Source organism: Eleutherodactylus coqui, chromosome 10 (assembly GCF_035609145.1).
Source record: "Eleutherodactylus coqui strain aEleCoq1 chromosome 10, aEleCoq1.hap1, whole genome shotgun sequence".
Lineage (NCBI taxonomy): Eukaryota > Metazoa > Chordata > Amphibia > Anura > Eleutherodactylidae > Eleutherodactylus > Eleutherodactylus coqui.
The window spans coordinates 28,726,634-28,753,583 of NC_089846.1; the positions used below are offsets into that span (position 1 = coordinate 28,726,634).

Here is a 26,950-nt window from a genome sequence, read left to right on the forward strand (position 1 = left end):
GATAATAAAATTACTTTAGTCCTCCATCCAAAATATGGCTGCAACATTTCGACCCCTGTTGTTACTAGGTCTTTGTCCTTTTGGATGGAGGAATAAAGTAATTTTATTATCCTTTGCATCGGGGTGCTGCCGTGGATCTTTTCTTCGTATGTATATCCTATGGAACTGAGGTCCGGGTTCCTTTCACCATTGGCTTTGCACCATCGGATCCTGCCCTGTTTGGGAATAAGTGTGTGCTGCTTGTATAAAGCTTCTCTATTATATAGACTTCTAAGTTCAGATTGAGCTGAGGTTTAGACTTCTAACTTCTTTTTAACTAGTAGGAGTAAGGTAAGGTTGACTATTTTCCCTCCTGTTAAGATAGTGGGATTTAGGTATGTTGATAGGCATGAAAGGATCACATAATTTGCAGACAATGTTCTACTGTTTATGGGATCACAATGTTTAAATCAAAAGTTATTTAAACGGCTAACAGAGCTCAGGGGACCTTCTGGACTACACATTATGTGGGAGAAATCCACAATTATACAATTAGGTAATAGATAAGTGCCCTTAAAGGGGTTGTCTCGCGAAAGCAAGTGGGGTTAAGCACTTCTGTATGGCCATATTAATGCACTTTGTAATATACATCGTGCATTAAATATGAGCCATACAGAAGTTATTCACTTACCTTCCCTGCGCTGGCGTCCCCGTCTCCATGGCTCCATCTCCATCGGGCGATTAGACGCTGAAGTTAGACGGAGCCATGGAGACGGGGACGCCAGCGCAGGGAAAGTAAGTGAATAACTTCTGTATGGCTCATATTTAATGCACGATGTATATTACAAAGTGCATTAATATGGCCATACAGAAGTGCTTAACCCCACTTGCTTTCGCGAGACAACCCCTTTAATTACTAGACTTATGCCCCTGTTACATGAGCCGATTGTCATTTGAACGGGCCCACAAGCGAATGATGTCACCGCTAATTTGTTTGCAGTTGTTCGCGCTCCTGCAGAATGTTTAGACAGGCAGATCATCGCTGAGAATGTTTTATTTCTCGTTCATTTCTCTTTCAGTGCTTCACATTCCCATGTGAAACACTGAGCAGGAAGTATTTAATTGTACCAAGAAGTAATGATTTTTATGTAGGCTGAAACTGAGTGGCAAACGAAAAAAGCACGTTGGCTCGCATTTAGACGTAATGATTATCAAGCACTTTAGTTAGTTTGAGTGAATTTTGAGCGACAATCATTAGGCGAAATTGGCTTTAAGGGTCTTTTTACAAACAAAGATCAACTTGTATAAACAAATGAGATTGCTTGTCTTTTCTCTTCTCTCCTCTGCTAATGAATAGCAGATGCCTGTTTACACAAGGGGATTTTAACACTGACAAACAATAAATTTTGGTCAGCTCAAAAGGTTTTATCAAAGACAAACAAGGGAATTCTCATTAAAGTGCTCTCGTAAGAAGTCCATGTAAGGGAAAGTTCAAAATCTGTCATCTATTCACTTGGTTGCAGAAAAACAATACAAGTGGCAGAATATCAAAGATATATAAATTAATGACAAATACAAAAATAAAATATTACTCCAAATGCCTACTAGGAGAGAAGAGTCAGACCACTATTTACTGAACAATGGGATAAGATCCATAAGGTTATCCCAAGACTATCTGTTAAAATATCACAACTATTGGCCTACTATTCACCATATAGACTATTTTAGTTGTGCACAAAATAAAAGATCATGAATGCAGGCAGGTTTGATCATTTATCACATATGTTTGGAGCTGGTGTAAGATGACAGATTTTTTGCCAAAAGGTTAGGATTAGAGATGAGCGAGCACGCTCGGTTAAGGCAGTTACTTGAGCGAGCATCGTTTTTTTTTCGAGTAACTGCATACTCGTCCGAAAAAAAATCCGGGGGGGGGGGGGAGGGGCAGCGGGGGGCGAGCAAGTAACTGCCTTAACTGAGCGTGCTCTAGTTAAGATGGATAGATAGATAGATAGATAGATAGATAGATAGATAGATAGATAGATAGATAGATAGATAGATAGATAGATAGATAGATAGGATAGAAAAAATACATTAATCACATATCAAATTTCTCAAAAAGGGAGTCTATATATATCATCCAGTACAATCTCCGATCCTTCATGAATGTCAAACACTGGCCATGGATGAAGCTATACTTCAAGATTAAGCCTCTTCTGAAGAGTGCCGAGTCAGAGAAAGAAATGGCAAACATGAAAGAAGAGTTTGAGAAGACAAAAGAAGCTCTGGCTAAGTCTGAGATGAGAAGGAAGGAGCTGGAGGAGAAATTGGTTTCTCTTGTGATGGAAAAAAATGATTTACTTCTACGAGTCCAGACGGTAGGAACTTTAGTAAATATCTATATTTATGTGTGATTGTTTACCATTAATGGCTGACTTATATCTACAAATCTACAGGAATCTGAGTCTTTGGCTGATGCTGAAGACAGATGTGATGGTCTAATAAAAAACAAGATCCAAATGGAATCTAAGATAAAGGAGCTAACTGAGAGACTTGAAGATGAGGAAGAAAGCAATGCTGACTTGACAGCCAAAAAGAGAAAATTAGAAGATGAATGCTCGGAGCTGAAGAAAGATATTGATGACTTGGAACTTACTTTGGCTAAAGTAGAAAAGGAAAAACATGCCACAGAAAACAAGGTAGAGTTAAAGAGGTTTTCTGGGCCCAAATGATATGTCGCAATTAGAGATGAGTGAGCACCAAAATGCTCGGGTCCTCATTATTCGAGTTGAGCTTTTCGTAAAATTCAAGAGCTCTATTCGAGTAACGAACCCCATTGACTTCAATGGGAGACTCAAGCATTTTTGTATGTGACCCGCCAGTTGTCAAGCTTTTTTTTTTCCAGTGTTCGTTCTCTCTCTCTCTCCTCCGCCAAGCCAGCCACAAACTACCATTGATGTGTGCAACGGGGAGGGGTCAAATCTGACATGTCAGCGGCGGGGAGGGGCTTAAACTGGAGCGGGATCGAACACGGCGTGATGCTCACTCGAGTAGTGAGCATCATCGAGTATGCTAATACTCCAACGAACATCAAGCTTAGAAGAGTACGTTCACTTAACTCTAGTCACAATCAGTTTTGCACTCCTAAACCGAGACAGATCATAATGTACATATGTTTTGCAAAACACAGCATTCTCACGTTACCAGCAAGTCAATTGAATTTTTTTAAGTACTCATATTGTCCCACCCAATGGACAGCCCAGGCTGCTGTCTAGCCTCCTCAGTCTATGAAGCTTCATAGGAGCGTCAGGTACACTGAAGCCAAAAGTACCCGGTCATGGCCTAAGCATCAGGGCTAAAGGTAGCCTGAGAATTAGGCACAATGCATAAAAGTTGATGTTGGCTGGATGCATGGGATGACAACAAAAGTGTGTACACTAATAGAGCCGCGATTGCCTAGAAACAGATTTTAAAAATTCAAAAAAGGTAGCTGGGCAATGTAGCTGGACATTAAAGGGGTTTTGTCATTAAAAAAAATTATCTAAACTTACCTATTCCTTCCGTCTGTCTCCTTATCACATCTTCTCCTGGTTGAGCTTCTCCAGTGCCCCAGGTCAGTTCACTGCAGGCTGGGCCCAGCTTGTTATGAAGGCTGCTCATCACAAACTCCTTCCCGCTGGGTCAGTGAAGGTCACATCCCTGTGCTGTAGCTTCACTGCCTAGGAAGGAATTGTAATCTATTTCAGAGACGGCTCGCATGAGCAATCTCTGAAGAAGATAAGCAGTCTTCCTGCTGGCCTGTAAGCTGTGATGTAATGTACATTGGCAGACTGCCAACCTAATGTACCAGACTGCCAACCTAATGTACGTAACCTCACAGGAAGGAGAAGAATCAGGCAGCTGGAGCTAAAGTGAGCCCCCGGACTGCAGGAGACAGGAGAAGATAAGGGAGGTGAAGATCTGGTAAGTAGACTGATGGGGGAGGAATAGATAAGTATAGCATTTTTCTTTTTTAGTGACAGAACCCCTTTAATGTGATATGCCAAGATAATTTTAAAAAATTCAATTTAGGGTTGGAAAACCCCTTTAACCCTTTAAGAACATGCCCTATTTTGGCCACAAAAACGCAACAATTATTTTAAATTTTCATCTCTACTTTCAAAAGCCACATTTTTTTTATTTTTCTATCAACATGGCCGTATGAGAGCTTGTATTTTTCATGGCGAAGTGTAGTTTTTATTGGTACCATTTTTGGGTACATATAATATATTGTAAAACTTTTATTTTTTTTAGAACAGGGAGAGAAAACAAATCAATTCTGCAATAGTTTTTTTTAAAAACCCTAATCATGCAGCATTAGTGACATAATACATTTTTTCCACATTACAACAATACCAGAATTATTATTCCACTTTTGCACTTTAAATATTTTTTGGGGAAATCATTATTTTTTCTACATTGTTGCATTCAAAGTCCCATAACTTTTTTATTTTTCCATAGACAGAGCTCTGTAATGAGCTACGGTTTTTATTAGTATCATTTTGGGTTAAATACAGCTTTTTTTGATATTTTTATTGCGTTTTTTTGGGAGACAAAATTAACAAAATAAGCATTTTGCCTCCGTTATTTATTTTTTTTTTACAGTTTTTGCCATGTAGGATAAATAGTGTGTTCAATTTATTGTATGGATATGATGATACCAATAATGTTGGAATTTTTTTTTTAACTATTTGTATTTGGTTTGTACATTTTTTATGCCCCTATAGGGGACTTGAACCATAACTACTATGATAACTGTGACAATGCATTGCAGGAGCTCTGTTCTGCAATGCCTTATCACTTACTCTTTACATGACGCGATCCACATAGATCGTGGCATATAGTGAGTTAACAGCGGAGGTCGATGTTCTCACCCATCTCCAGTGTTGCAGCAGGAGGCTGGCTATCTGTCACAGTCAACTCCTACTGCAAGATAGCGCGGGCTCATTTCTGATCCTGCGCCATCCACACAATGTAAGTTGGTGTGTTAAGTACCGCACTGCCAGGAGTAATAGAAGACAACCTTTATTTCTAAAGGTGCATTTAGACACAAAGATGATTGTTCAAAAAAAGACTTTTGAGCGATCATTTTGCATAAACTACTACTTGGTACTAATGCCTATTAGTACCAATTAGTAGCATGTGAGCTGCTGGGAGCTGTATTTGGGGAACAGACCACCTGCTGTTCACTGAATACATTCCCTTTGTTCTGCCTTGGGGCTGACAGCTGAGACAAAATAATCAACTGTAATAAGCACTCCCCGGGCAGAACACAGTGTGCGGTCCTGCTTATCAGCTGTTCTGTGGAATGGGGGATTTCATGCCGAACTGAAATACATTGTTCGACAGAAAACTGAAAGATGGGCACATTTAGACACAAGGATTATCGCTCAAAAGATGGCTTTTGAGAAAATTTTGAGCGATAATCGTTGTGACACAATAGGCAAAACAATGCTTTAAGATAATCTTTCTTTATAGGTTAAAAACCTCACTGAAGAATTGGCTGGTTTAGATGAAAACATTTCTAAAATCACCAAGGAAAAGAAGGCTCTCCAAGAAGCTCACCAACAAACTCTGGATGACCTTCAGGCCGAGGAAGACAAAATCAGTTCTTTAACAAAAGCAAAGGCAAAGCTAGAACAGCAAGTAGATGATGTAAGTATTTGTAAAATATTCAGTATCATTCCACAGTTTGGATGAATTCCATTCGATAAGAAATAAATGACTTGTTTTATATCCATGTAGCTGGAGGGTTCTCTCGAACAAGAGAAGAAACTCCGTCTTGACCTTGAGAGAGTTAAGAGGAAGCTTGAGGGTGATGTCAAACTGTCTCAAGAAACAGTCATGGATCTTGAAAATGATAAACAACAAAATGAGGAGAAATTAAAAAAGTTTGTATTTCTTCTTTTCTTTTTTTAATTTTAATTCCATTCAGCTGATATAAAAATTTTCCATATTGTCCAACACAGAAAAGACTTTGAAATTACTCAGTTCCAAGGAAAGATAGAAGACGAGCAGGCCTTGGGATTACAACTACAAAAGAAAATCAAGGAACTACAGGTAGATCTCCGTGAAACGAAAACATGCATCAATCTTTTTTTATCAGATTTCCTTACTTTCATAAAAAAAATCTTTGTTGTTTAGGCTCGTACTGAAGAACTTGAGGAAGAAACTGAGGCTGAAAGGGGAGCTCGTGCCAAAGTTGAGAAGCAAAGATCTGAGATCACTAGAGAACTGGAAGAAATAAGTGAAAGACTTGAAGAGGCTGGAGGTGCAACATCTGCCCAGGTTGAGTTGAATAAGAAACGTGAAGCTGAGCTCCAGAAAATGAGGCGTGATCTGGAAGAAGCTACTCTTCAACATGAAGCTACAGCTGCTGCCCTACGCAAAAAACATGCTGATAGCATAACTCAGCTCGGAGAACAGATCGATAACCTGCAGCGTGTCAAACAAAAACTGGAGAAAGAAAAGAGTGAACTGAAAATGGAAATTGATGATCTTTCGAGCAACTTGGAGAGCGTCACTAAAACGAAGGTAGTGCAATTCTGTATATGTTTTTCTTCAGTTGTTCTATTTTAGCTATGATACCACCAATATGAATTTTTATTTATTCAAAGGCCAACCTAGAAAAAGTCAACCGTGTATTTGATGATCAACTCAGCGAAATGAAGGCAAAGGAAGAAGAGCACATGCGTTTGATTAATGACCTCACTGTTTTAAGATCTCGTTTTCAATCTGAGAATGGTAAACTTAAATAACATAATAATTTCCATTTAACATTTGACTCAGAAGCTTTGATATGCAGTGCACCTTACAAGAGAAGAGAAAAGATAGTAATTAGAGATGCGCGAGCAGGCTCGAATAATGCAGTAACTGCATTCTTGTCCGAGCAGGCTTGGGGGGGGGGTGAGCAGGGGTCGGCAGAGGGTAGCGAGAGAGAGATCTCTCTCAATCTCCTGCCTGCTCCCCCCGTCGCCCCCCCGAGCCTGCTTGGACGAGAATGCAGTTAGTTGAGAAGAGCAATGCTCACTTGAGTACTTGCCTTATCCGAGTGTGCTCGCTCATCTCTAATAGTAATCAACAATAAAAATTGATATTTTTTATTTATACATTGACTAATACTTCTCGTTTTTCAAGATTCCAGTTTATCAAACAAGTCTGTTTAGCTGGAATTGCCAAATTATTGCCATCAGATTACCAAACTACTACTGCATGCCAGTATGCATTTTATACAACCAAATAGAAATAGGTAAAGTTGCTGTATCTTGTACTTAACCTTTTTTAAAGATCGTTCACCAGTATTATTTTAATCTAGGTGAGTTGTCTCGTCAACTGGAGGAAAAGGAAACACTGATTTCTCAGCTATCCAGGGGAAAGCAGGGATTTATCCAACAGATGGAGGAATTGAAGAGGCAATTTGAAGAGGAGACCAAAGTAATCAATCAGTTCTGATCATACTAAACTTGGTCAAAGTGCAACGTTCTGTAAATGTTTACAATATTTTGTATACTTCAGGCTAAAAATGCCCTTGCCCATGCTCTTCAATCTGCCCGTCATGATAATGATTTGCTCCGTGAGCAATATGACGAGGAGCAGGAAACAAAAGCAGAACTCCGTCGTGCTTTGTCCAAAGCTAATGGTGAAGTTGCACAGTGGCGAACAAAATATGAAACTGATGCTATTCAGCGCACAGAGGAGCTGGAAGAAGCCAAGTAACTAATTTAAACCTAACAAGCACAAAAAGCTAAAGAATTTAAAGAATAGCTGCCCAGTAAAAAAAAACTTTTGACATGTCATATTGACACATCAGAGGTTTTGATCAGTGGGGTTCCAGATGCTGAGATCCCCACTATTTTCTGAAATAAAGGGGAAGAAGTGCTAAACCAAGAATTGCCAAGAAGTAATGATTACAGTAGAAGGGACACAACGCTTAGATGAGTGCTTCTACACCTTCATTTTGGTAATCAGTGAAGGTCTCACCACCCTGATCCCCACTGATCAAACGTTTTGGCAGGTCGCTATCAAATGCCAAAAGTTTTTTAAATGTGCAACTACTCTTTAAAAAAATTTATGATACCCCTTAACATTTTAATGTATTTATAGAAAGAAGTTGGCTCAGCGCTTGCAAGAAACTGAAGAACAGGTAGAAGCTGTAAATGCTAAATGTGCTTCATTGGAGAAGACCAAACAGAGACTGCACACAGAGGTGGAGGACCTAATGGTGGACATGGAGAGAGCAAACAGTACAGCAGCAGCTCTTGACAAGAAACAGAGAAACTTTGATAAGGTAGTTTTTAAAGTCAACTGCTATTGTTGTATAGGGCTGCATGTACATTGTGCTGTGGAGATCTGCTGCCCTGCACAGCTTTGCTCATAATTTTAATTATTGTACTTTCTCTCAATTGTTTATTTGTTATCTGTCTGATGAAGGACCCTCTGAGCTCCAAAAGGTTGCAAATATAATTTTTCTGATTAGCCAATAAAGGTATCACCTCCATAATAATTTTTTATACAAGAGTATTTTTATACAAGAGCATTTAGCACCACATACGATATATTTGTGGTACTTCATCAAAAATTGAAACAGATCCCAGCACAAAGATGCAAACATTATCTAAAGGTAATTTTATATGTGAAAATATATTACTAAACACGAGTGCTAATCATCGAGCTAACCAGTATCAAAGGGGTTATCTGAGACTTAAACATTGATGACCTATCTGTCTGGGTCCAGCTCCCAGAACCTCTGCCATTCAGCTGTTTGAAGGAGCTATAGCTGACAGTGGAGAGGGGAGGGGGAACTGCACTTGTGCTCCTTCATGAGAGAGACCAGCTGATCAATGCAGGGTACATCATCCAGTCACAAATCTCAGTGGAGGACTTTATCAAAGCAAGTATGTTGCTTTCTTAGTGCACCAGAACGAAAGCTCAAAGCAAAAAAACAGGTAAATGCATCATTTCTTTCTGCAGGGTCTTAGTAAGAACTGTGTGTATTGATTTTTATTCAAAAAGGCTTCCATAAACTTTAAACAAGTGGATGTAATGCTGACAAACGATATTTTTTAGATCATCCTATGTTTTAGTTTAATATTATATTATTTGTTCTTTTATAGGTTCTTATGGAGTGGAAACAAAAGTATGAAGAGGGTCAGGTTGAACTGGAGGCTTCACAAAAAGAGGCTCGTACCTTGAGTACCGAAATCTTTAAGATGAAGAATGCCTATGAAGAATCCCTCGAACAAACAGAGACCTTGAAACGTGAAAACAAAAACTTACAACGTATGTTTATATTTCAAAGAGCTAAACTACTAACCTAATCATGTATTTCTAGTGGTTGCATTTGCCATCATTTGCCCGATAGCTCATCCCATGTAAAAGGACCATTTGTCTTCAGGGAAGGTAACTGGAAAGGTGAAGCCGTGTTCTACTGTGATGTATTCTATCTGACCTTGTTTCATATATGGAAACTTTTGGTAGACAGACATCCAATTTTAACTAATGAGTGACAGCTGCAGCTCAAAACACTGCACTCGGTATTCTCACAGTATTCCGGCTTATTTACACGAGCGTATATTCGTCGGTTTTTCACGACTGGCTGATATACGCTTCTATCTAAGCTGTTCCCCCTTTCCCTCCGACTCACCAGCTCTCTGCATCTCTCCTCCAGTCCGGTGTCTGCAATGGGAGGGGGCATGGGTGGAGCTAAGCTCCGCTCTGTCCCACCGACTCCCATTGCTGGCTATGAACAAAGGGCGGTGAGGGGGCGGGAGCTTAGCCCTACTCCTGTCCACTCCCATTGCAAGCTGCTCGGAGGGGAGGAGAGAGATAGAGAGCCGGTGAGTGGGAGGGAAGGGGGAACGGCTCAGATGGAAGCGTATATTGTCCGGCCATGAAAATGCCGGTCGATATACGCTCGTGTAAATAAGCCCTTCAAGTTATCACTTGATAGTTAACATTGGAAAGTCGCACTACAAAAAGTCACCATGTAGCCCCAACCTAAAGGTCTGGTCAAATTTTGGTAAATTAGCTGGTTATTTTACGGATCAACAAAGTTGCCTTTGTCTGTTTTTTTTTACACCTGTGAATATATATTCATTTTGTTTTTTCAGAGGAAATCTCAGATCTGGCAGAGCAGATTGCTGAGTCTGCAAAACTTATCAACGAACTAGAAAAGACTAGGAAGCAGGCTGAACAAGACAGGAATGATTTGCAGGCTGCCCTGGAAGAAGCTGAGGTTTCTCACTATGCATGTTGTCTGCAGTTTTGGAATTTACCTGATATGTTAGAATGAATTAAATTTCAATGCTTAATTTGTATTAATATATTTATTTCTTAGTAGCAATTTTATTTGCTCTACAATGTCTCCCTAGGCCCCCAACTAACTTGTGTTTTGCATCTTGACATCATGCTTTTAATTTAAAGTAAAAATCTTAAAATCTTAGTATTTGTATAGCACCAACTTATTCCGCAGCGCCTTCAGGTAATTATTACTTATTATCCCCAACCAAGCTGGGTTCTCATTTTACCGACCTCGGAAGGATGGAAGGCTGAGTCAACCTTGAGCCGGCTACCTGAATCATGCGGTGATCGAACTTGTAACCTTCAGGTCGTAGGCGTTTCTTATGGAATAGTTACCATGCTTCCTATTCCAATGCTTGATTATGAGGGAGGTAATGTATGTGTAGCACATAGTGGCAGGCTATTGGATATCTGATAGACTTTTCTGTGATCCTTTCAGTGTACACATTTACAAGTGCTCAAATTGTGGCTGGCAAACTAGACAATGTGCTAGGCAAATTTGATATGCAACTTGAAAAATCAAAGCATGATGTGAAAGAAAGTAATATACATGCTGTATATTTCTAAAATAACTTCCTTGGAGTTACACTGGTCATAGGCATCAGATGAGATGCAAAGAAAGTGGAAGAAACCGGTGGAACAACCTTGTCATGATGCCCAAAGGCCTACCGGTTTGTTGTAACTGTGCAGACGGAAAGATGGAAGATGATGGTGCAACAAGGAGGTTCATCCTAACCAGATCAATGCCTCGCTGAACCTGGTTGTAAGACAAGCCAATATTAAAACTGCGATTAGAAACTGGTAAATGGTGCAACTTTCCAGCAAAGAAGCATGAAGACAAGGATAAATACTAGAGTTGAGCAAACGTACTCTGTTGAGCTTGATGCTTGTTCGAGTATTAGCATACTCGATGGTGCTCATTACTCGAATGAGCATCAAGCTGTGTTCAACCCCGCCCCAAGTTTTGGCTCCTCCCCACTGTGAGGTGCCTGTTTTGGCCCATCCCCGCCGAAACGCAGCGTGAGTCAATGGCAATTTCTTTGTCTGGCAGGCAGGGGAGAGAGAGAGAGAGAGAGAGAGAGAGAGAGAAAACACATGAACCAAGAAAAAAAAAAAGCTCGGGACCCGGCGTCCCACATATAAAAATGCTCGAGTCTCCCATTGTAGCCAATGGGGTTCGTTACTCGAGTAGAGCTCTCGAATTTTATGAAAAGCTCAACTCGAATAACGCAGACAGGAGCATTTGGGTGCTCGCTCATCTCTAATAAATACCTGACTTCTCTTTTATTGTAAGGCCTACCAGTAGAGATGAGCGAACGTACTCGGTAAGGGCGATTTCGCAATCGAACACCGCGATTTTCGAGTACTTCACTACTCGGGTGAAAAGTACTCGGGTGCGCTGTGGGGCGGGGGGTTGCAGAGGGGAGTGGGGGGTAGCAGCGGGAAACAGGGGGGAGCCCTCTCTCTCTCCCTCTCCCCCCCACTCCCCGCTGCAACCCCCCGCTCACCCACAGCGCACCGAGTACTTTTCACCCGAGTAGTGAAGTACTCGAAAATCGCGGTGCTCGATTGCGAAATCGCCCTTACCGAGTACGTTCGCTCATCTCTACCTACCAGCAATAAAACACATTTTAAAGCACAAGGCCTCTTCCTGCTTCTCCTAGACGCTCTACAGGATGTATTGCTTCCCTCTCCAGCTGGTGTCTGCTTAAGATTCTCCCTGTATGTACAGCTAAGCCCTCCTAGAGTGTATCCACACCCCAGCCTTACTGAGGAAGAGGCCTTGCACCTCAAAACGTGTCTTATCAGGGATAGACCTTACAATAAAAAAGAAGTCAAGTAGTTATCCTCATCTTCATGATTCTTTTCGGGAAGGTTGTACCATTTACCAATTTCCTTTCTCAGTCTTAATAAAAGCATGAGGTAGGCTTATCGACTCAACTTTCTCATTAACATGCATGTTTGCCTAAATGGACATGTCATTTTAGCTGAAGGTGGGTAGTTGATGAACCTGTCTACTGCAATGTATGCCTATGGCTAGATTTTATTTAATTGTGTCTCCAAAAGGGTTCACTGGAACATGAAGAATCAAAGATCATGCGTACCCACCTTGAACTCACTCAGGTGAAATCAGAAATAGAAAGAAAGATTGCAGAGAAGGATGAGGAAATTGAGCAGTTGAAGAGAAATAGCCAGAGGGCTACTGATATCATGCAGAGCACACTGGACTCTGAAATCAGAAGCAGAAATGATGCTCTGAGACTGAAGAAGAAGATGGAAGGAGACTTGAATGAAATGGAGATCCAGTTTGGCCATTCTAATCGCCAGGCTATGGAGGCACAGAAGCAACTAAAAACTGTTCAAGTGCAATTGAAGGTCATTTAATAATATAAATACCGTCCAATTAAATATGAACTTTATAGATTTCATATAAAGCAATTATGCATTTTTCTCTCAATAGGATAGTCAGCTGCAATTAGATGATGCCTTGAGAGGACAGGAAGATTTGAAAGAACAGCTTGGTGTCATTGAACGTAGAAACAGTCTGCAACAGGCTGAGACTGAGGAATTAAGGGCTGCTCTGGAACAGACGGAGAGATTTCGTAAGATTGCTGAACAGGAACTTCTGGATGCCAGTGAACGTCTTCAGCTCCTCCATTCACAGGTAAAATCTTCTGCTGATGATCACCAAAAGTGTCTAAAGCTGACCATAAATTATTGTGCAAATGGGCTCTGCTAATTCATCCAATTAATGAAAACTAATGGATAACACCCAATTCTCCTTAGAACACCAGCCTCATAAATAGCAAGAAGACGCGTGAAAGTGAGGTTGCTCAGCTCCAGGGTGAAATTGAGGAAGCTATCCAAGAAGCTCGAAATGCTGAAGAAAGAGCTAAGAAGGCCATCACTGATGTAACTCTCCTCTTTAATGCTATTAGTAGGCACTGATCCATTTATTGAGCACCAAAACGTATTCTTTATTAATGTTTTCTCAAGGCTGCTCTGATGGCAGAGGAGCTAAAGAAGGAGCAGGACACTAGCGCTCACTTGGAAAGAATGAAGAAAAACCTTGAACAGTCAGTGAAGGATCTGCAGCACCGTCTTAATGAAGCTGAAGAGTTGGCAATGAAGGGTGGCAAGAAGCAGCTCCAGAAACTGGAAGCTAGGGTAAACACAAGTTATACAGCAACTCCAAAGATACTGATTTGGTAGGTGTGAAAAGTAGGATTAACAGTTGTATTTACAGGTTCGTGAACTTGAAAATGAGTTGGAGAATGAACAGAAACGAGGTATCGAGTCTCTCAAAGGTGTTCGTAAATATGAGAGGAGATTGAAGGAACTGACCTACCAGGTAATGTATACTTTTTTAAAATTATGTCACAAGTATTATATCCACATAAACCATTGAACATAATCATTCAAAAACAAATTTGCCAGGATCTCTAAAGTAATCCTCTTTAACCCTTTGCAATCCAATTTTGACTTCAGGGTTTCCTATGGGGCTTTCTTTTTAAGGCATTATACAATGGCGCCATCTGCTGACTAGAGCCAATACTGCAGTATATGACAGGCTGCAGAGCCCCCCCAACCCCCCGACAACAGAGCAGCCAGTAATCTACAGTAAGAATACCCTGCCGGACGTCTTCCGACATCGAAGCTATACAGCCTTCAATCAGAATGTCTTTAGATGTCAGACAGTGGATTGGAAAGGGTTAAGCCAAAGTAAGCAAGTGGCATTGTATTATCAAACACTTGCTCATGCTTTATAGCATTTCACCTGGCCCGACTAGTTGACTGGCAGCTATGGAGTCCTCCTCTGATATACTTCTTATCATTCCGCCTTGGTTTGATACAGCACCTCCCATAACCCCCTCTCAATGTAATGCCAAGACTCGCAGTCATTATAATAGCACTCTTTCTAGGAGCCTCCTTCTCTTATAGTCAATAATTAGTACCATCTCTATTGCTCACTTAGACTGAGGAAGATAGGAAGAATAATCTGAGACTACAAGACCTGGTTGACAAGTTGCAGTTGAAAGTTAAGACCTACAAGAGACAAATGGAAGAATCTGTAAGTTCAAATCTGTATATTAATTCTTGTAGAGGTACCTTTAAACGGGCCGACAGTCACCCATTGAGAAATTATGGGTGACAAGTCGCTCGGTCGTTGCTAGTCGTTCCATTTCAGCTCACTGAAAGGGGATGACTTCTGAGCGGTTTCTCGATCCATCTTTGAATGGCTCCTGTTTATTTAATGGAGGCGAGTGGGTATTAAAGTCTCCGGCCACTCCACCACCATTCTCTGACAAATGGCAATGTTAAGTGACTGACAGTGATCAGATAGTTATTAGTTTATGTGATACCCTCAGTTTCATCTTTGATTTTAGCACTTTAGAGAGAAGTGTTCTTTTATATATTATGATGTCCAAATTTTTAGGGATTTGAGCTCTGCTATGATTTCATAATGGTCTTTTGGCAGAACTTTAGCAGTGCCAGCGTATCACTAAGGTACTACTAGTTTATATTCATTCAGCATAGACAGCAAAACTGGTAGTCTATATTGCTTTCTATATGGATTAAATGCATTTTATGCCCACTAGTGTCAAAAGTTAGTTTATTAATGGGAATGGCTCATCGGAAAAATAATACAGTATATTGTCAATTTTTTCTTTACCAGGAAGAACAATCAAATGTTAACCTGAGCCGCTTTAGGAAGGTTCAGCACGAACTTGGAGAGGCAGAAGAAAGAGCCGACATTGCTGAGTCCCAAGTGAACAAGATGAGGGCTAAAAGCCGTGATGTTGGTGGAAAGGTAACATAAAATATTGTTTATATACTCTATTTGAGTGTATGTTGTATATATTTGTTTATTCATGTTGCTTAGAAAACAGCATATTCTGCTGTGCTGTACAGAGAATATCATCCCTCATATCAGTGCCTTTCACCAATGGCGCTCACAATCTAATTTGCCTATGGGCTCATGCCCACAGCCGGGTCGGATTTCGCCTGCAAAATATCGCAGTGCAATCAGACTTGGCACCCCCAGAGACCCCATACTCACCTGTCCAGATCCACTGTGAGTGTCTGTCTGGCGAGCCAGCGCTGGGCGGTGACACGGATTCTCGCGGTACTTCCGCTGTGCTCACACAGAATAGAACATGCTGTGATTTCTTGCCCGCGAGTGGCAAATTGTAGTTGATTTCCACTCATGGGCATGGGAGAATCATTTAACACAGCATGTCTATGGACGGACATTGCTGCAGAATTCGCTGCAGTTTCTAGCCTGTTTCCGCAGCGATAATCCTTTCGTGGGCATTTGCCCTATCTCAGACATAAACAATATCATAGGAACCTATAGGGTTTTTTTGGACTGTGGGAAGAAAGCCAGAACATCAGGAAAAAAACCACACAAACACAGGAATAGCAAAGACTGTACAGATGTTGTCCTTGACCAAACCTGGGCCCAGGATCCTAGCACTGTTGTGTGTGTGTGCATGTGTGTAGATATGTACATATATGTATATAGTGTAACATTTATGTTTTTCTTTTACAGAAAGAGAGCAAAGACTGAAAACCTCTATAAAAATGTGGGAATTTATCGAAATTCCCATTTGTTCTCCCCTATTACTTAAATGAAAATAAAATATTTTAAAAACTCTTAGTCTGTTTTTTCTTTCCAATGATTTTTATTGGTATTTTCAATAACATTACATACACGTGTAAGTATGGTTGTGGACATCAGTATTAATTACGAAGAATATATTATACATTCTGAGGCCTGATGCCCACGGCCGTATTTGCACTGTGGGATCGGGAGCGAGCGTTCGCCTCTGGATATGCAAGGAAAACTCTTTCCATGGTCACTAGCAGGAAAAATCGCGGCATGTCTTATTCTAATGCGAGGCTACGGACGGCTTCCATTGCAGCGAGAGACAACAAGACAGGTACGTGAGGGTCAATGCGGGGCACAGGGTCTGATTTTGCAGTCGGAAACCGACCCAGCCGTGGGCATGAGACCTTATACATATAGTCGGAGTATGCAGATTTTTTTACATAGTCTGTTCTTTCTAATCACTGTGTGACTCAAAGTATAAAATGTGTTGAGGGCTGCTTTTTTTCCCTCAGCATGGTAGGTATCATTTCATGTTGCTAATTAGAAATAATGAAAGCATGCTGATGCATCTGTTATTCTTATAGGGAAGAGGGGTCTTTATCGATGCCCCTTTTACACAGGGTGTTCACTGACATACCGTTCAAAAGAGGGGTTACCATGCAAATTTGTTTACAAGTTTTGAAGTACAAATGACAGTAACTTTACACCAGATGACTTTCGATCAACCAGTAACAACTATCAACTAGTGAGCGAATTACCGCTCATTAGGCCACTCTCACACATGGGCTACTTGTAAAAACACTTTTTAACACAGCATTTACTGCATTGAGAGCCGCGTCGACATGCGTTTTTGACATGGTTTAACTGTGTTTTTAGCACCGTTATAAATGCCAGAACTGAAAAAATGCAGTCAAAATCGCGATAACCACATTCTACCGCGTTTTCAGCACCCCATTCATTTCAATGGGCAAAGCATCACGTTTCAAAACGCAGAAACGCATGAAAATAGAAAAGACAGCGCTTGAAAAATGCGGTGTTAAAAACCATTAAATTCAACGGTAGCGTTTAACAGGGTTTAGCGCTGCGCTGAAAACGCAGCGTTAAACGCTGGAAAAAACGCATGTGTAAGAGTGGCCTAACCCGGTTAGTGGCCAGAACGACTATTGTTTGCATTTTATTTTTGAAGGGATTAGAATCTACACCAATCACAAGAACGAAGGGGCTGAAGTGTTTTGAAAAGACCTATTGCCCATTCAGACTTTAATCACAGATGGTTCTGCCATGTCCAGTCAATGTGTATATGGCCCAGCTTCAGGACTACATGTTCTGCCTAGTGCTGCCCAAGAAAGGCAATAGGACGTGCCATACAGCTCAGCTGATTTCAGTAAATACAAAATAAAAAATTACTACAATTTCCTGATCATCAGAACAGGACTTATAGCATAATGGACTTATGGTATAATGGACTTATGGCATAATGGACTTATGGTATAATGGACTTATGGTATAATGGACTTATGGTATAATGCATTTTATTGAGTATCATGGTCTTTTTTTTAACTGATTTCTCTTACGCACACCTATATGGCACTGCTTCTTCTGCCGTTCCCCTTGTTGGATGCTAGTCACTGATAGACTACTTAAAGAGTAACTGCACTTTTTAAAAACTTTGACATGTCAGAGCAAGATATCAAAAATTTTGATAAGTGAGGTCCAGGTAATAAGCCCCCCGCTGATCGCTAAAATGTAGGGACTGTAGTGCTCACCCAAGTGCTGTGCCCCTTCAGTTGTCATTGTTGCCTGTTGGCTCCTCTAGAAAACTGAGGATTGGCACATAGGAGGATATTTAAAAAGGCTTTAGGGCTTCTGTCCACGGGCAGATATTTGCTGTGAAATCTGCGGCGGGTGTCCACACCACGGATCGGCAGCAAATAGCGCCCCTAGCATGCTATGGGAAATCGATTCTTCCTCCACAGTTTCGGAAACCACTTGCAGTTTCAGCAAGCGGAGTAAAAATCGCAGCATGCTCCATGGAAGCCGGCCGATCTGTGGCCCGTCCGCAATGAACATTGTGGATAGGTCGGGGATTCCGCGTCGCCGCTTAGCTACAGCACAGGCAAGAAAATGTGAAAAAAAAGACTGTACTATTCAGCCAGTACAGATTACCCGGTGACAGACCAGGTACGCGCGAACGCTGCTGCTGGCAGAGCCGAATTCCACTGGGGGATTCTGCATGCGGAATCTGGTTCTGCAGTGTGCAGGGGGCCTTATGGTACTATTCTGATGTAGCAAAGTAATAACATTTGGTGCAAGTGTTGCTTGCGCAAAAACCTTGTGACTTTACAGCCTTCTGTGCCAGCCTTGTCACTTTCAAGGACAGTGGGAGGGGGCAGGGCAGACGGACTGCCAAATTTATGTATAATCTATGCCAGAAATGTACGCCAGGTCAGGACCATTTCTGTCAGGGCGCACAGTGCTGCCGGGCATGCGCTTAGACATCTATAGATATTTACCAAGAGTTACTGACAAACAACGATGACAGTTGAAGGGGCAAAGCACCCGGGTGAGCGCTGCAGCCCCTTCCTGTCAGCAATGAGCAGGAGACTCAGCACCCGGGTGAGCGCTGCAGCCCCTTCATGTCAGCAATCAGCAGATTCTCAGCACCCGGACTCTCACTGATCAAAACTTTTGACCTGTCACTCTGATATGTCAAAAGTTTTTAAAGAGTGCAGTTACTCTTTGAGACCAAATTTGTGTTTACTGTATAAGCAGTACTAATAAAGCTGAATATTGATGGTGCCATCAGCGCTCCGCACTCAGGAAATAAATAATATACTGAATTACATAGTCTCTATTTATGCGCATTAATTATTAGTAGGTGATGTGATTTATAGATATAGATTTATATAGAGGCAGATTGCATGACACTCAATATTTGCAATTAAAACTAATTTAAAAAGACCTAATAAAACAAAACGCCAATGTAGTCATTACAGAATCAGAGTTCCTGAAACTGATGGCGCTGGCATCAAGTCTGGAAATAGTGAAAGGGAATTTATATTGATTCCTATTGCAGTAAATGTTACTGTCTGTACAACATTACATCATCTACTAGCGACAATTAGACTTTAAATTACATTTGACATTTTAGATGATTAGACATTTGTGTCTTGTCAATTTAACATTAACATTTAACTACAAGCATAAATGTCTGTAATGGGAAAAGCCAGTAAATGAAGCGTGCACTGCCATCTACAGTCCACAAGTGTGAGTTCATAATCTGATGTAACATCATCTTCACCAGGACGGGCTCAGACGGCCGTAGGCGCAACTACGGAGCATAGTTGCACTTGAACGGGGGAAATTTCTTCAACTTCACGGCATAACGTAGGAGTTTGAAAAAAACAACGCGGGAAGATAGATCCTGCCCTAGTTAATTCTACGTGTGGGTAAAATAGGGCATGTCCTATCTTTTCTCGGCCATAGTATTAATGGTGGACAAAAGAGCTTGTGAAAGCGAAACCACTAAAAACCATTTAAATAATTGGTTTCATTTTGTCCCGTTATGTGTCCGTGATTATCACAGCCGCATAAGGGGCGAAAAAACTTGTTCATGAGTTTAAACCCTAGAATGCACGGTCCAAACAGTTTCTTAGAATAATCTTTAATCCTGTTGATCCTGTTGCTCCTGTCACAGCTCCAGCAGGGGATTCCTTCACCCCCCGGGGAGTCCCCTCATCACTGAACACTCTGCTGCTGCTGTCACAGTGCTGAGTGATAAGGGGACTCCTCGCAGGGGTGAGGGAATCCCCTACCGCTGCTGTCGCTATGATCTCCCTATGTTTTCAAAGGGACCGGTGCTGCTGCTGCTTCTGACCCCATTGAGAACAAGGTTAAGCCCCTGGATGTGACAGCCTTACATCCCTGGGGGACTGAAGGAATCCCCTGCTGCAGCTGTGATAGCTGCAGCAGGGGATTGCGATCATCTCCCATTGTTTTCAAAGGGGCCGGCAGCAGCAGCGGCTCCATTGGAAACAAAAAGATAGAACATGCGAACATGAAATGCAAGCGTGAAAACATTGCATATAAAGTAAGCCATTGGCTTCATAATTTTGCAATTTCCTGCAGACTTGCAGCGCTGGGAAATCGTGTGATTTCATCGCTAGTGTGAGGGCACCCTTACACAGACCAGTAAGATAGAAATACATTGGTGTTACGATGAAGAGTCCTAAACCAGGATTATATAAATATCTATGCTCAGGAAAATTAGTCAGTGGAATTAGATATAATAGTTATAATTTGAAGGCGTTAGTCTGAATACACAAAATACCCGGTACAAACCAACGCGGAGTTCCCTTTATTGTCTCCTTCTCTCTGCTTGCACAGCTTGGCGCTTTGATAGTATATATTTGGTCTGACTCTGTTCCTATCCATGTATCTGTATGTACGTCGCGGGTATAAGAGATAAGATGAACCAATAAGTGTTAGCTTTTAATAAGCCCACCCACACTGTATAAGGCTGTTAGAATCTTTTTGTATAATCACTCTGGGTGAAAGATGTGAATCGACCAGGGTCTGTGCGCACATAAAATAAATACCACTTCCTGAAGAGATCCTGCATTATCCTGTCAAATGTCGTATTTCATCTGGGGACCTCGTCTGGGATTTCACGGAGATGGCTTTTTGCCAGCTGGCTTCCCTGGGTTGGGGGACAGAGACGTTTCAGTGAGATTTGACCGTCGTGGCACCACTCAGAGATTTCTATGGGATGAGGGGAAACTCTTATGGGATGTCTCTGCCTCCCAGCGAAACAAAGGGAACTCTAAGACGGATCCCAGGATCTGGACTGTGTTCAGTGCTGTTCGTTTGAGGGCAACTACAAAAGGTAAGACACGGCATTCTGAGATAGTATATTCTGAGATAGTATGGTAGCGATGGTATAGAGGCCATCGCAAGTAAACAAGCTGTCCCATATGGACAGAAGTAGGGCCCTGGCCACGCCTTAGATAGACCTTAGTAATTTGAAGGGAATTCCAAGTGAAGATGTCTTGAGTAATAACGATGATTGGAGGTCATCGTAGTACAGTTTGTAGATATTTGCTAACGAACCTTGCTAGTATGAAGTAAATAAGGTTGGTAGATGGGATCTACCAAGGATTTGAATACTATCTCAAGTGTCACCTTTGGAATGTATGTTGCAAAATTTCAGTAAATGGTGTTGTAAAGTTAGTAATGTAAAATTAGACAGCAAAAGATGTTATAAGATGGCGATTGTTACATGTGCTGTGTGTAAAAGACAAAGAAGGCCAGCCCTTTTTCACCATCTGAGGGCTCTGCCCTGGACATGTCATGGAGGATGTTTCCTCCCTGTTGCCCTGCCCCTAGATGGCTGTGTTGTTAATGTGGCCAGTAGCAGTCTGCATACCTTGTTCCGTGTTTAGTGTGCAGACCTACCCCTTACCATTGCCCAGTCAGGCCACACCCCCGGTTGCCATTTCAGTGCCAGTCATGGCCTTGTCGCCTGTTCTGCCCAGTATGTCCCTCAATATCATGAAGCAAGTTCATGCAGAATCTGTGGAAGAAAAAAATTCCCATTAACAGGTGTCTGTCATATGTGACAAATAACCACCGTTTCTCCTGTATGTCTTGCTGTTGTGTTGTCTCTTAACACTGATATTTTCTGTACGTGTTGTCCCCCTCATACAAGTGTCAGGTAGCATCTGCACTGAGGGAACAGGTCACTATGGGTGACAGTAGCATTGATAAGGATCAGAAGATAGCAGACAGCAGTATAAAATCTTTCGGAGAGAGAGAGAAAGGATTATTACATGATAATTTGAGTCTTGTGAGAGTGCAAGAGTGTTCTTGTGTCAAATTGGGATGAATATAGGAAAAAGATGTATGATAATAGACATATATATATAGGAAAGGGGATTGTAGGCTACACTAGCATTGAATGGAGTTGCATCTATAAATGGTTAAAGGATGCTTGATTCTCGCCAACCTCTGATAAAGCTGCAGCTCCACCTTGGCCCCCCCTTTTCAGCCTTACAGATACTTTCAGCAAGAGAAGGAATATGTGTTGACCTTGTACTGCAGACATCTCACAGCGGTACTCGGCTACCATTAATGGAACAGAAACTTGTAATGAAAACAAACTTGTAATGAAATGAATTACACTGTCTTTATTAGAAGCTTATGCAAATAGGAATGATAATTAAAAATCATCAGAAAGGGGATTGACCATACCTTCTTTGTACTCTGTTTAGCATTGAGGAATGTTGCTGTATTGACACAAGTTTTAGGGAGTTCCTGACAGACCATAGTCCCACATTTCTGGAGGCATGGAGGTGATACTAATAGTGACATTAGAAGAAAGTTACAGTGCACAATGGCTGGAGACAAAAGACTTAAAAATGAAAAAGATGGCCTGCAGCAATCCAGTCAAGGCAGCCCCACCCCAGTACAATGCCCAAAACAACCCACCTCCTTCATATGTACAGAAGGGTGGGCCCCAACAATGCTCCCTTGATGGAGAACAATGCAGAGGGTGCAGGAAGCATGGTCACAGGAATAGAGACTACCCCCTCACTTCCTCTGCTCATACAGGAAGAGAAGGAGGAAGGGGCCAAGCCCAAAATGGCTGCTACCAGAGATGAGCACATGGCAGAGCCATTCAGGCCCCCCACCACCACCACACCACCTCCATCTTGTTTTGCTCCTATTGTTCTGTTGTATGAAGATAATGCTGATTGAGGATGACCAGGTTCCTATCTGCTGGACCCCCAGGAACCGATGGTCAGAATAAATGTATGGGGTTATTCTGTGAATTTCATAGTTGACACTGGAGCTGAATATTCAGTTATAACCCAAAGAAGTCACTCATCAATTCCTGTATCCAGAGGACTGTCCAATACCAAAATTGGAACAGGATAAGATGAGAAAACTACAGGCTCAAGTGTCCTTTGAACCGGAAGGACAGATGCCTTTACAACTTGCAAAAACTCCCGCCCACATCCTCTCACTCACAGCCCAAGGAGGAAGAATGGAGATTGTTTGCTGTCACTCATAAGCCAGAACACTCAAGTCCCACCCGAACCTATTAATGAAACTGCTAGGAGTATGAGCGGAAGATAGTCCACCAGGACTAGCTCAGAATTGTATGACAGCTTGTGGCTGCTGCTTCTACAGTGATCTCTGTTGCTACTGATCTCCAATCTGCTGTAGCTGTTTGCAACTTGTGTACCTTCCAGGTTCTCTGTTACCTACTCTCACCCAGACTTCTTTTCCTGCTTGGCATGACCCGTTCTGGTGTTAGGGTTGAGATAGGGTTAGTCAGTGCCCAGGTTCCAGCTCATGACTGTCCTTGTCAGGACAATGACCCTGCTCTCTGTTAGGCAGGGATTTCATATTCCTCACCAGCGCAGGGCTAGTTCAGTCCTAGTTTCCACCTCGTACCAAGCTACGCGCTGAGGAGTGAGTATCCAGTCTCTGAGGCAGCTGTCAGTTTCACCGAATGGTTTTCCTGCCCAGAAGGATGACACAGTGTTTCCACAGCTGACTACGTAACAAGAATATACCTCTAGTCACAGTGCAGCTGAAGCCAGGGGCACAACCGGTGTCCATCAAGCAATACTGCTTACCATCTGCGGCCTGCCAGGGCATCCCACTGCATCTGGAAAAGTTTATGAAGTACAGTATCCTGAAGAGATGCCAATCACCTTGGAACACCCCTCCCAGGGCTGTAAGGAAAGCTAGAAAAACACCCAGTCCAGAATCTTAGAGCAGCGAATCAAGCTATGGTTACTTTGCATCAAACAGTGCCCAGCCCGTACACACTGCTTGTACTGATACCTGGAAAAGCCACTCACTTTACTGTGCTGAATTTGAAAGACGCTTTCTTCACCGTCAGGCTGACAGAGGACGGTCGGCTTATTTTTGCCTTCCAAGTGGAAGATCCAAGAATTGGAGAAAAGCATTGTTTTCCCCAAAGGCTCAAGAACTCACCTGCACTCTTTGGAGAAGCTCTTGCTATTGACCTAAAAAGAATTCCCAGCCAGGCAATGTATTGCTACAGTACGTGGATGACCTCTTCATAACCTAATCTACCTCTGAACGATGTCTTCAGAACACTAAGGCCGGCTTCACACGAGCGTGACGGGCTCCGCCGCGTAATATTCCGCAGTGAAGCCCGTCATGGCGCCCCCCAGAGACCCCATACTTACCAGCGGAAGATAGCGTGAAGACGCTTCCCCGCCCACCGCCGTCGCGTCATGTGACACGCCCACCGCGTCACATGACGCGGCCGGCCGTGTCACGTGACGCGCCGGCCGCGTCATATGACGCGCGGCGGTAGGTGGGGAAGCGTTTTTTCATGCTATCTTCCGCTGGTTGCAGCGGGAGATAGCGTGAACGGACGGCTTCCATTGACTGCAATGGAAGCCGTCAGCGTGTACACCCGCGGCAAATAGAACATGCTGTGGGTGAGGACGGGAGATTTCACGGTGCGAAATTCCGCGGTGGAATTCCGCACCGTGAGCATTGTGCTATTAGGTTCAATAGAACCTAATAGCTGCGGGCAACGCAGCGGATTTTTGCCGCGGATTTACGCGGCGTAAATCCGTTCGTGGGAAGGAGGCCTAAGACAGTGCTTCATCATCTCTATGAAGCCAGATACAAAGTCTCAAAGAAGAAGTCACAGATGGGCCAAGCAACTGTCAAATACCTGGGATATCATATCTCACAAGGGAAGGTATAACTGGGAGTTGAAAGAAAGTAGGTCATCTACAATATCCCTGTATCAACCACCAGAAGAAAAAGTCAGAATTCCTTGAAGTTGTTGGATTCTGCAGAATCTGGATACCTGGCCTTGCTGAAATGGCCAAACCCCTTTATGAAGTCACAAAGGGAGGTGAAGATGCCCCCTTCTGCTGGAAGCAGGGACATACAAGGGCCTATGACATTATCAAGCAAGCTCTGCTAAAAGCACCAGTGCTGGCCTTGCCTAATCTGGAGAAACCACTTATTCTGTATGTTCATGAGAAGAAGGGACTGGTGATCGGTGTTCTCACCCAGATGATGGGATCATGGCATCAACGTGTTACCTATCTCTCCAAGCAACTTGATAATGTAGCTGTGGGATAGCCTCCCTGCCTGAAAGCACTGGCAGCAACAGTGGCCTTGGTTACAGAGGCTGACAAGCTAACCCTGGGTCAAGATCTTACAGTATGAGTGCCACCTTCTGTCCTAACTCTGATGGACACCAAAGGTCACCACTGGCTGACAAATGCTCGCATGACCAAATACCAAGGCCTCCTATGTGAAAACCCAAGACTGAAGTTGGAAGTGTGTACTACTCTAAATCTAGCAACTCTGTTGCCTACCAGAACTGAAACCCCTGACCATAACTGCTGTGAGGTGATGAATGAAGTCTTAGCAGCCGTCCGGATCTACAGGATACACCTCTTGAAGTTCCTGATGTCGAATGGTACACAGATGGTAGCAGGTTTATGGATAAAGGCATATGTTATGTTGAATATGCAGTGGTCACCGTACAGCCTACGACAAAAGCAGAAACGCTGCCCAAAGGAACTTCTGCTCAAAAGGCAGAACTTATTGCACTTATCAGAGCCCTACAGCTGGCAGCTGGGGTGAAAGTCAAAATCTTCACTGAATCAAAGTATGCCTTCCTCACACTCTATGATCATGGGGCCCTGAAAAAAGAAAAGAGTCTGATCCCTTCACCGAGTCAAGAAGTGAAGCATGCTCCTCTCATTCCAGAACTGTCAGAAGAGGCGTGGGTCATTCACTGTAAAGGAAGACAGAAGGGAGACTCACTCGTTGCACAGGGAAACAGAGAGGCAGATGCTGATGCCAAGTGAGCTGCCACTCTCCAAAACGCCGAAAGTCCTGTCAAGCTACAAGTTTTTTTTCTGGTTCCCCTCAGGAACTGGAACCCCTGCTACAATCAAAGTGAACAGGAATGGCTAAAGACAGAAGATGGAAAATACACACCTGAGGGCTGGTTCATTCCCTCGGATGCAAGAAGTATGGTCCCAACAGCACTAGCAATGGAGATCGTCAAGAAAGTGCATGAGGACTCACTATGGGTCCACCACTATGGAAGATCTAATCCAAGATGTGCTGTACAACCCCCAGACTTACCAAGTGAGCACCAGAAAATGTGTCATTTGCGCCGAAAATAGTCCCAGACAAGGACCTCTGAAGACTCCAGGGATACAATCTTATGGAGCTGCTCTCTTCTAAGATATATTAGTGGACTTTACTCAAATGTCTGCAGCTGATGGATGAAAGTATCTCCTGGTCTTTGTCTGCACTTACACGGAGTGGGTGGAGGCCTACCCCACTAGGACTGAAACATCGACCAAAGTGGCCAGAGCACTACTGAGAGACATAATTTCAAGACATGGCCTACCGGTGTGGCTTGGGTCAGACAATGGACCAGCCTTTGCTGCAGAGATCATACAAGAGCTACCCAGCTGCCTCACGATTAGATGGAAATTGTACTTTGCACAAAGACCTCAGAGCCTAGGAAAGGCTGAGAGCTTGAACTGGACTTTAAAACTTGCCTTAGGGAAGCTCTGTCAGGAGACTCACCTAAAATGGCAACAAGTCCTAGCCATTGCTCTGCTAAGTATCAGATCTGCCCCCACCAAAAGAACTGGTTATTCCTCTCTTAAGATGATGTAGGGTAGGCCTAGCCAAGCAGTGTTAGGGATTAGAGCAGACAACAAAATAGTGGGAGAGATGATAAATCACCAGGAGATTCTTGCCCTGGGTAAGACCATGGCAACCATGGCCAAAAGAGCAGGAGAAAGGTTAACTATTTGTTTGAATATTGCTGTACAAACGTTACCTATATCTCTGGATACTGCTGTGTACTTCTTTTGTTTTCTAGGGGAAACATTCTGGGTGAAAGATTGGCACCAGAGGCCTTGCAAGCCTAGGTGGAAGGGCCCATACACCATTATCCTGTCTACCCCGACTGCTGTTAAAGTTGCT

At 42.6% G+C, this 26,950-nt stretch overlaps 1 protein-coding gene across 1 annotated transcript in view; it reads left to right on the plus strand.

Moving 5' to 3' along the window:
- Positions 1-15,976, plus strand: part of LOC136580290 (myosin-4-like) — a 34,042-nt gene extending 18,066 nt beyond the window's left edge. Inside the window, exons 22-41 of the mRNA XM_066580737.1 lie at positions 2,099-2,354; positions 2,433-2,675; positions 5,494-5,670; positions 5,761-5,906; positions 5,985-6,075; positions 6,160-6,549; positions 6,633-6,759; positions 7,331-7,449; positions 7,531-7,727; positions 8,119-8,302; positions 9,129-9,294; positions 10,125-10,249; positions 12,382-12,690; positions 12,776-12,979; positions 13,102-13,227; positions 13,312-13,482; positions 13,562-13,666; positions 14,291-14,386; positions 14,993-15,127; positions 15,869-15,976. Coding sequence (XP_066436834.1) covers positions 2,099-2,354; positions 2,433-2,675; positions 5,494-5,670; positions 5,761-5,906; positions 5,985-6,075; positions 6,160-6,549; positions 6,633-6,759; positions 7,331-7,449; positions 7,531-7,727; positions 8,119-8,302; positions 9,129-9,294; positions 10,125-10,249; positions 12,382-12,690; positions 12,776-12,979; positions 13,102-13,227; positions 13,312-13,482; positions 13,562-13,666; positions 14,291-14,386; positions 14,993-15,127; positions 15,869-15,886 — 3,385 coding nt within the window. The 3' untranslated portion in view covers positions 15,887-15,976. The remainder of the gene's footprint in view (positions 1-2,098; positions 2,355-2,432; positions 2,676-5,493; positions 5,671-5,760; positions 5,907-5,984; positions 6,076-6,159; positions 6,550-6,632; positions 6,760-7,330; positions 7,450-7,530; positions 7,728-8,118; positions 8,303-9,128; positions 9,295-10,124; positions 10,250-12,381; positions 12,691-12,775; positions 12,980-13,101; positions 13,228-13,311; positions 13,483-13,561; positions 13,667-14,290; positions 14,387-14,992; positions 15,128-15,868) is intronic.
- The last annotated feature ends 10,974 nt before the right edge of the window (positions 15,977-26,950 follow it).